At 67.0% G+C, this 9,814-nt stretch overlaps 1 protein-coding gene across 2 annotated transcripts; it reads right to left on the bottom strand.

The window, feature by feature from the left end:
* Positions 1-2,957: 2,957 nt before the first annotated feature.
* Positions 2,958-9,340, bottom strand: TRMT61A (tRNA methyltransferase 61A). 2 transcript variants are annotated; one of them, XM_042235572.2, is made up of 4 exons: positions 8,974-9,340; positions 8,350-8,710; positions 5,820-6,086; positions 2,958-4,064 (listed from the first exon to the last, which is right to left on the bottom strand). In XM_042235572.2, the coding sequence occupies exons 2-4, from the start codon at positions 8,678-8,680 to the stop codon at positions 3,805-3,807; spliced, it is 858 nt and encodes a 285-aa protein (XP_042091506.1). In that variant the 5' UTR covers positions 8,681-8,710; positions 8,974-9,340; the 3' UTR covers positions 2,958-3,804. The 2 variants fall into 2 exon arrangements, with proteins under 2 accessions (XP_042091506.1, XP_027813247.1); XM_027957446.3 differs by having other exon boundaries at positions 9,265-9,340.
* Between the last annotated feature and the right edge of the window lie 474 nt (positions 9,341-9,814).

Raw genomic sequence — 9,814 nt, 5'->3', positions numbered from 1 at the left:
ATGCAAGTGTCCCTGAAGGTGCAAAAAGCTATTCAAGTCCTACAAAGTGCAGAGGACATGTCTCAGATGGACTCAGAAGCAGTCCTCAAATTCTGGCCTTGGCAAATGCAAGATCAGAGGTCTTCCTGGAGGCAGTGGTGGCTCCCACGGGTGTTGACCGTCACCGAGACACTGTGGACACAGACTGTCCACACATCCATGTGATGCTTCATCCCGTGGCAGCTGTCCCTCCCCCCGCACCCCTCAGGCAGGCAGGAGGGAGGGAGGATGTGGTTCTGGAAGCCTGAACCCTTAAGTGCATCCTCGGGAGGGCAGTGTGGGGTCTGGCTATCCCTGCTGGGGACGGGAGGCCTGTGGGGCCCTGTCCAAAGTCCTTGTTCCCCTGTGACTGCGGAGGCCACGTCCTGGCAAGGCCTTCTTGTTCCTCCCTGCCCCCACTGCTTGCTTTGCTAAGAGCAGGCACTTCTCGCCTGCACCATCTGTGCCTGGTTCCCCTGAGCCCTTGAGGACAGGACAGACTGCCCTGGAGGCCTGGGTGCTCAGCGCCCCAGGGTGCTCAGCCCGTTTGTTGGGTGAGGGCGCCCAAGGCTGATGAAGGTGGTTGCCGTGAGGACTCATCTTGCTTGCTCCCTCTTGGGAGCACTGGGAACCAAGACCTCCAGCAGGGGCAACCCCCCAACCCAGGACCCTCTCACCTGAGGCGCCAATGGAAGGAAGGCGCACCCCCCACCCCGCCCCGGCTGGCATGGGAGCCTTGCAGCCCCTGGGCAGAGCGGAGAACTGGTCCTGCAACCTGCGTGAGCTCAGAAGCCTTGCAAACGTGGCTGGCAGTTTCCAGCCAGAGGCTGCGCTCTGATTCAACCTTGCTCCAAAGCAGTCGCTCCTGGCGCTTTCAACTTCCTCTCCCGGGTCGTGGGAAGCTGTTCTGCCTGGGGAGGCCGCCTGCTCACCTGCCTCTAAGTCCCATCTGCCCTTCCACATGCAGGACCGTCACCTCTTCCAAGGAGCCTTCTAGGATCACAATAGCCATGTCTGCCCTTTGGCGTCTATGGTCACGCTGACAACCACACAGTCGAGCAGGGTGTCAGATGTGGGAGGTCCTGGGCGGGTGGGCCGGATCTTGGCAAGTCTCGCCTCTGCAGCACAGGCCTGTTTCTCTCCCCACACACTGGGCTGGGATGGGGTAGGAGCCGCACCATCCCCACCCCCAATCCCGGGCCAGGGTCCCAAGCAGCCCACCCCGTCTCCCACACAAGCTAGACGCCATACATTCCTGGGAGAACAGAGGCCACGGAGGCAGAGAGAAGGGGATGGGGAGGGGGCTGGGGATGGGAAGCCCACCCCAGCCCTGACCACACCCTGCGAGGCAGGTACTGATTCAAGGGTCCCTCCCCGCACCACCCCAGGTTGGGCATAGAGCATGAGCCCCTCTGAGGTAGGTGATGGGGTGAGGGGGACACGGGGGGCCACGGGCAGCTCACCTTGGGGCTGAGAGGGGAGGGCCTGGGGCCTTCCAGGGGAGCTGGCTGGAGGCGGCCCCCACAGAAGTGGGCTCTGATCCTGACCTGGGGCCCTCGGGCAGGTGAGTCTCATACCCAGGCCAGCTGTCTCCAGGGCTTGGGCCCAGGAGCAGGGGTGGGGTGGGGGGCAGGGTGACGCATCACACCCCTCGGGCCGGGGCCACGTGGGTCCAGGACTTTGAGGAAAAACTGAAAGTCAGGGGTGCACGTCTGGGGCTGGACGGGACTTTCCCGGTGAATCCTTGTCCTGTGACCAGCCCCAGGCTGCTGCCTCGAGGGAGTGACCAAGTGACCTGCTCATCGGTCACTCACTCACCAGGGGCCCTGGGTGGCACGCTCCCCATTTGAAGGATTTAAGGGAACCGCCTGGCTTCTGGCCATCTGTCTGCAGGGGAGATCGCGAGCTGGGGTGCGGGGGCGCAGGGAAGGGCTGTGTGGGAGACCATCTGGGGGCGGGGGTGAGAGGCTTGAGGGGCTTTGAAGGGTGGGCGGGAGCTCACTGCTGGCTCAGGGCCAGGTGGGGCTCCAGGCTGAAGCCCCTGGGATGGGATCGAGGTCTGGTGGAGCTCTGGGGGCTTGTATGTGGGCCCAGTCGAGGGGCTGGAGGACCATCCATCCTTAAAAGAGCAGCTCTGTGCCAAGCATAACCATGTGCATGGACAGGAGGCCAGGAATCCTGACCCGGAACCTGGTAGCCCTCCGCCTGTCATCCATCCTGGGCTGGTTTCCCTTCCGGCTCACAGGGACCCTGGTGCAGGCCCCAGAGCCTCACCCCAGGAAGCACAGGGCCTGTCCCCCTACACATACACCCCACAGGCCTCTCTGGAAGGCCGAGGAGAGCCCAGGCCCTTCCTGTCCCCACATTAGGCTTGTGATCAGAGGTCAGCACAGGTTCTTAAAGGGGGACCTGACCCCTGGAACAGAGCAAGGAGTTCGGGGGACCCTAGGGTCTCACAGGGGACATAGGTCTTCCTAGGAGACAGGATGTCCACCCCCCCACCCCGTCATGAAAGAGGAGACTGGTCCTCTTGGAGGTTCACCTCATTTGGCACAACCCCAAGGACCCCTAAAACCTGGGTGGTGGCCTGGGGCTAGAACAGCAGGCCTGGGAGGTCGGGCCCAGCCGGACATGGACGGACTGATGGACACACCCCAGCCGGATATGGACAGACACACACACACAGCCCCGGAGCGATGTCTCCCCTCCCCCACCCCCACTCCAGGAACAAGCGGCCCTCTCTGCAGCCGGATGGGGGTGGCCACACACTGGCCCCTTTGTCCACCATGTCCCAGGCCATTGTCCTGGAGTCCACAGCCCTGTGGCGGTGGCCCCGTGAGAGGAAGGAGCAGGGGCCGGGCGGCCGTGTGGCGAGGTCCAGCTGCATGCTGCTGTAGGGAGTGGAGGACTGGCTTCGAGGCACCAGGGGACCAGTCATGGCGCGGTGGCAACAGCATTTATTTCTCCGCTGCGCGTGATTGGGCAGCAGCCCCAGGCCAGCACGGGCCCCTGGGGCTCTTGTGCCAACACAGGGTGACCGAGGCTCCTGCGGGCGGGCTGAGACCAGAGCAGGCACCCAGGCCCTTTGTGAAACAGGGTGCAGGGGGAGGCCATACGGAACTGGAGGGCGGGCAGGGCGGGGCGGAGCTCAAGCCAGACCTCGGGGCCCCTCCGGGCAGGCACGCAGACCAGCTCTAGCACCGCCACCCGCCAGGAGGCAGGCCCAAGTCCGGCTCTGGTCTCCCCGCCACGTGACGCTGTCTTCTCACGGATACGCACTCGAGGCTCTGGCCGGGCCTCAGAGGCTGCGCTTCCCGGGTGGAGAAGCCAGGTGGTGGGTGGGGCCTGCCAGGAGGGAACCTGGGCATCGGCCCAGTGGGAGCTCGGGCCTGAGGCCACCTCTCTGCTTGCAGCCGGGCGGTGGGGGCCCTGGGCCCAAGGCCACCGTCCCAGGCCTTTGCCTCCACCCTCCCTGTTTGGGGCTACGTGCCCACCCGGAGGAGCCCGCGGCAGTGAAGACCGCGAGGCCACGAACTGGCAGGGCGGGCACGCTGACCCCGTGGGGCCGCAGGCGGGAGCGCTCCCTGCCAGGGCCGCGATGCTGCACACGGCGGCAGCCCCCCTACCCGTCACCCAGCCAGCCGTCCGGGGAGGCCCCCTCGCCCCACCCTCCCCGCTGCAAGTCCATTTCTAAACACCAGCCCCGGCAGGCGGCAGCTGACCATACAAGGCAGTCTCTGGCCCGAGCTTCACGTCCCAGCTCCCCGGAGCTCCGGGCGCGGCTCCCTAGCCCGGAGTCTTGGTGGCGAAGGTCAGGTAGCCGGTGTGGCCCACGGTTTCCTTCATGGGCGTGCCGCTGCGGAAGGGGCCGGCGTCGGGGCCGGGGCTGGCGCCGAGGTCGGGCGCGGGCAGGCTGATGGTGCGCACGTTGTAGACCTGCGGCAGCACCTCCAGGGTGCTCAGCTCCGAGAAGCCGCAGGCCGCCAGCGCCTGGCACGTGCGCTGGACCTGCTCGATGCAGGGTGAGAAGGAGCAGAAGCGCCCACCTGCGCGGGGAGGGGGGGGAGGGGAGCAAGAGGCCGGGTCAGAGGGCGGGTCCCCAAGCCCCGCCCCCAGCCACCCCAGAGCCCACCCCCACCCGCCCCCGCCGGCGTCCCTCTGCCCAGGGGTCTGTGGCCTGGACCTCAGCGCAGAGGAGACGCAGCCGGGCCCCTTCAGGAGTGGGTGTGGGGAGGGACGCCGCTGTGCGAGGCGTGGACGCCCGGAACCCCGCTCCGGGCTCCGAGGACGGCCAAGCCCTCCGGCCACGAGGAGCTGAGGCCTCAGAGCGGAGGAGCCGGCAGGGCCCACGTGGAAGGGGCCGCCTGCACCAAGCCCACCACCTCACTCCATGGGCCGCCAGCGGGCACGGCCATCCCGACCCCCACTGGCGGCCGAGGGCTGGCGCCAGGGTGGAGTCTCCCCACGGCAGCTGCTGGAGCGCTCGCTGAGCCCAGAACAGCTCCAGCCACAAGGAGTGGCCTGGGGCGGGGGCTGCTGTCACAGAAAATTAGAGGCTGTCCTGGCTTCTGCAACTGGAGGCGCCTACAGAGCCAGCCCTAGGCTCAGGGATGACGGGCGGGGGAGGGGGTGGGAGCCCTTCCTGCCTGCCATCTCCCCCAGCCGGGCCCAGGCCCAATCCCAGATCTCCCCTGGCCCATCCCAAATCTCCCCTGCAGGGCAGGGGCGGGGAAGCCAGGCTGGGGGAGGGAAGGTGCCTGGGGACAGCCCTGAAAGGTCCCTGAGGCCTGGTCATCTCAGCCTCGGCAAGGAGTCCTGGGCTCAGAGGCAGAGTTGAGGTCAAGCTGGAGGGCACAGGGTCACCTCGCGGAGCCCAGCCCCTATGTGCACAGCCGAGGTGGCCCCACTGGGTAAGGCCGAGCCCCGGGGGCTGCACTGAGCCGGAGCCGGGCTCACGCAGGCAGGCAAGCCCTGGAGAACAGCCAGACCACGAGGGAGTCGAGAGCCTCTGGGCCAGAACAAGCAGATGCAGAGAGCAGGGCTCAGTGGGGCGGAGGGGACAGGACAACACATGCAGGGCTCCCGGGCCAGGGACCGCCTGCACTCAGCCCAGGCCACGCGCCCGGCTCTGGCCTCACGGGGCCCCTGGGGGCAGGACGGACCTGTGGGCATCGGGGGCCAAGCAGAAGGGGCGGGGGCGGGGGCGCTAGTGCTCCCCGGCTACCCGGGTACAGACCGAGGACACGGGAGTCCAACGCCAGTGGGCAGGGGACCCACTAGGACCCACTGGCCAAGCATCGTCGTTCAGAGGGGCGGGCCATCCCCAGGGCCTCCGGGCTTCCCCCTCCCGCTGCTCTGCTCAGTGGGGAGGAGGCAGGGAGGCCTGGCTGCCAGAGCCAGCAACTTCTCCAGAAAAGGGAAAAACCCAGGGCCTCGCCAGCGCCTCCTGGCTCAGAGCCGACCTCCCCGCCTCTGCACCCAACATCTTCCCTAAAAGGGGTGCATTCGCCCGGCTTGCAGCTGGTGGGGAGAGAAGACTCTGCAGGGACCGGCTGGGGTCAGGGGCTAACCTCTGACCTCCGGCATGCTCCGCCTCTCACTCAGACAGGGCTGTACAGACATTCCCCAGGGACCTCAGACATCACCCACCTTGGGGTGGGAGTGGGCCAAGCCAAGGGGCGGGGGCCCAGCTGAGCCCCGTGCTCCCCAGTCCTGACTCCTCCAACCACCCCCCAACCTCCCCGGGCCACTCTGACCCACCCCAACCCCCTGACCCTTCCGCTCCCAGAAGCCCAGCTCACCTTCGACCTTCAGGGCATCCCAGGCGTGCCCCACGGCCTCCCAAGGTGAGGGGATGTCCAGGAAGACGGCGTCCGCCACGTGGCTCACGCCGAAGCCACTGCGGCACACATCCTGGTTCAGCACGGTCACCCAGCGGCCCACGCGGTGCTCCTGGAACTCCTGCCGTGCCCTCTCCGCCCGCTGCTGGTGGAACTCCACCGTGTGCAGGTGCCCCGTGGGGGCGATGGTGCGGATGATGGCGTGGGACACAGAGCCGCTGCCGGTGCCTGGCCGGGCGGGGTGGGAGTCAGGCGGGAGACAGGCCCACCTTCACCCTGGGGAGACCCACCAGGGCCCACAAGCTCAGCCGAGCCCGGGGTTATCAGCAGGGACCAGTCCAGAGCTCCTCGTGGGGTCCCGGGACACAGGGACTGTCCCAGGTGGGGCTGGGGAGCTGCCTATTGATCTGGTGCAGGTCCTGCTGGGCAGGGGGCAGCCCTGCCCACCCCAGCTCTGGAGCAAACCCTGTTGCCCAGACCAGGGGCCCCAACTGGGATCCTGAGAGGGGCCGGACTGCCCCAGGGCCCTGCAGGGTCTGTGCAGAGCAGACCAAGAGGCTTGCCCTGCCGCACGCGGTGGATGGGCCCGAGGGATGGGAGTCGGTCCGTCTTCCTGCCCCCAGTCTGCTCCCGCCACATGGGAGCTCTGCCCTCACCCTGAGGGAGCACACCGCACCGTGACACGGTGACCAACACGCCCATGTCATCCCCCCTGTCTTCCTCCAGCCTCAGGCTGCCCTGCTTGCCATCTTGTCCTGCAGTGCCGAGGGGGTGCCTCTAGTCTCTCATCACCCTCCATGGCCTCCCCACCCCTCATGGCTCCAGGTGCCAAGCTTGATGGAGATACTCTGTGTCCACTGCACACTGACCCCTCCCCGGTGACAGCAGACAGAGCCCAGCATTTACGAGGGCAGAGCTGGAGCGGTCCAGCCCAAGGCCACTCCCTGCCCAGCCTCTGTACCCAGTGACCAGGGCGGTGACCGCCCAGCCAGACGCCACGGAGCCGCCCCCGCCCCCACTGGCACCTCCTCCCCCATCTCTCTAGGAGGTGCTTCTCCCCAGCTGCCCACAGCGCCCACCTAGGCCCCCTGCCCCCGTTACAGCCCCTGAGCCCTGCCCTCAGGCCTGTCTCCACAGCCGCTGTCAGACCAGGCCTCTGCTCCACAGCAGAGTCAGACTCCTCGTGACCCCTGGCCGAGTGGGCTTACTCCCTGCCCTCCTTCCTGCTCCTGCCATCCTGGCCTCGATAGTCCCCCATGCAGGGTCTCTGCGAGGCTCTCCTTCAGGGTGACCCTACCCCGTGGCTCTTCACGGCTCCCCATCAGGTCCTCCCTGACTGCCCAGCCAGAGGGACACCTCTCAGTCACCCTCAAAAGCGCAGCCCCCAGTCCGCAGTAACACTGAGACGGTCATGCTGGGCCCACTGTCTTTCCCCTTTGAGAAGCAGAAACCCGGCCTGACTTGTCGCGGCTCTACCCACGGTTCCCAGAAGGGGAGCTGGCACCTCAGAGGAGCCCGGAAACCCGCTCACTGACCGCGCTTTTCAGCTGAGTGGAGCCAGGCCCTGGCCGTGGATGCCTTGTGGCCGGGGGTGGGGGTGGGGGACAGCAGGGGACGAACTGGCCCTGAATCCTGTCCACCCCCAGCTCCCCTGGTGCTGAGCGGCCGGCCCCTGCCCAGCCCCCACCCACTCTCTAAACCCACTCATGGCTCAGATTCTGCACCTGACTCTCTCCATTTCAAAGTGATTGGCTGGGCAAAAGCAACCATCCCATCATCTGCATGGAGAAACCGAGGCCCAAAGACGGAAGAGACGGCCTGAAGCCTCCAAAAGCTGACAGCAGTGCTGCTGGGAACTCTTCATGAGCCTGGAGCACAGGGGCCCGGGGCGTGCGAAACGTTCTGGAAATCCAGGCACACCTGGGTCTGGCTGCAAGCTTCCGTCCCCAGTACGTGTTTGTGCGCACGCACACATGCAGAGTCTGGGAATATCTGAATTCAGGTACTTCCATCTGCACGCCAGGCCTGGCCTCAGTGACGAAGGCGCTGGCCTGGGATGAGCACAAGGCAGGCTCTTCCCCCACAGTGAGCACCCTGGAGCAGCCCTGGCCTCCCTCCAGAAAGAGGCGATTCTCAGCCCTGGGCCTTGGCTCCCATCCGCAGCAGTGAGGGACCGCTAGGCCAGGCGCCCCTGCCCTTCTGTCAGCACCCTGGTCAGCGCCGAGCAGCACTCACCACCCCTCCCCACCTCAGACAGGAAGGCTTCCCCCTGGGCGCCCGCTCCTCCTGCACGCTGTCCTCGGTCAGGTCCCATCAAGGCTCACTGGAGGACAGCACCAGTCTCCTAAACCAGCTTCCCTGTGTCTGTCCCCCCTCGCTGCAGTGAGCCCCCCAGAAAGACCCTGTAGAAACATGGAGAGTAACTGTGCCTCTGCCTGGACACTGGGTCTAACCTCCACCTCCACGTACAGAGGCAGCCTGCGGAACTCACCGGACTCACAGACCACGGAGCCAGGCCGAAGCTCCAGCATCATGGTGAGCAGGGCGATGTCGGTGGAGTACAGGATCTGGGTGCGGTGCGGCAGGTTCAGTGTCCAGAGCTCCGGCGTGGGGTGCAGCACGTACACCCAGCCGCCTCGGCCGCAGGTCACCTTGGAGCCGAAGGGGCGGCCAATGAGGTCTACTGAGTGCCGCAGGACGCCGTGCCGGGTCTGGGTCTGGGCCCCCCGCTGCACGCGCACGGCCACCATCGCGCCATGGCCCAGGGACAGGATGGCTGTGTCACCCTCTTTGATCAGCTCCTCGTAGGCCACGAAGCTCATGGTGCTGCTGGTCCGGCAGGTGCTGGGGACCTGGGAGGTGTGTGGGCATGAACGTGTAAGGGGCCAGGAGGTAGGACTGTGCCCCTGGTATCCAGGGAGAAAGCCCTTCTTGGTCTGGTCCTAAGACGAGAGCCATCAGCCCAAACCTCAGACGGAGAGGCTGAGGCCGGGTCCCAGGATTCCCACAAAGTAAGGACCTGACCCTCTCCCTCGGCATCCTTCTCTGGGAGCTTGGCTCCCGTTCTCTAGCTGTGAGACGAGAGAGACCACACAGGGGGGGCCCACGAGGTCACCTCCAGGCCAGGCAGAATCCCCTCTCTTCACCCTCCCCCTGAGGGGCTCCTGGGCAGACGGGTGACGGGGCGATGCAAATGCACGGGTCCTCAGCGGAGGCTGGGGCCGTGCAGCAGGCAGTAAACAGCAACATCGGCCTGGCCTGCGTAGAGGCCGGGGGCGGCGGCTCAGGCCAGGCCGGCAACAGGGCTGGGCCCGGCCATGGGGGGTTGCCAGGACGTGCAGGGCCTGCCGGGGAGACGCCCCCCACACTACCCGCGCTCTGCCACCGTAGCCCCGCCAAGCCTCACCGGCGACGCTCGTCGGCCTCCGACTCCGGGAGGCGCCGCACGTGGCTTCGCGTCGCCGCGGCTTCCGCCTCCGGCTGGGGCGCGGCGCCCGCTGATGACGTCACGACACTCCGCCCCCGGCGCGCGCGGGGTTTCCCGGGAGAGGGGGCGGGGTCTCGGGAGCGCGCGACGCCCGTCCTCGCGTCCGGGGCGCGCTCTCGGTCGGCTAGTCCGGGTGCCGCCTGCCCGCGCCCAAGACCACCTAGAGCCCCGGTAGCCCGGCCCCAAGCTGCCGCGGTCTCCTGTGCGGTCGCGGGCGTGACTGGTGAAACTCCAGAAAATGGAGCTGCAGAGGAGCGGGTGGTCCCACAAGGCTTTGGCGGGAGGCAACCTGAGCAGCAGGGGACGGTGGCCAGAAGCGGCCTTAGACCCAGGCCTGGCCGCTCCTGAAACGGGCACGTTCTCCGGAGTGCGGAAGCCGCTTCCAGGACGGAGGGAGCCCTGCGTCCCCTCCTGGAACCCAGGGTGTGCTGAGCACTGGACGCACGGGGCTCATCTTGGGGCCGAGTCA

This window comes from Ovis aries, chromosome 18 (assembly GCF_016772045.2).
Source record: "Ovis aries strain OAR_USU_Benz2616 breed Rambouillet chromosome 18, ARS-UI_Ramb_v3.0, whole genome shotgun sequence".
In the NCBI taxonomy this organism is placed as follows: domain Eukaryota; kingdom Metazoa; phylum Chordata; class Mammalia; order Artiodactyla; family Bovidae; genus Ovis; species Ovis aries.
Note: the sequence above shows the minus strand (reverse complement) of the source record. Positions and strands in the feature narration are given on the sequence as shown.

Coding starts and splice junctions, on each gene's coding strand:
- TRMT61A (XM_042235572.2), bottom strand. CDS start 8,680: ATGAGCTTCGTGGCCTACGAGGAGCTGATCAAAGAGGGTGACACAGCC. Junction 6,087..8,349: donor CTCCGTGGTCTGTGAGTCCG/GTGAGTTCCGCA, acceptor CCGCCCGGCCAG/GCACCGGCAGCGGCTCTGTG. Junction 4,065..5,819: donor GGATGCCCTGAAGGTCGAAG/GTGAGCTGGGCT, acceptor CTCCCCGCGCAG/GTGGGCGCTTCTGCTCCTTC.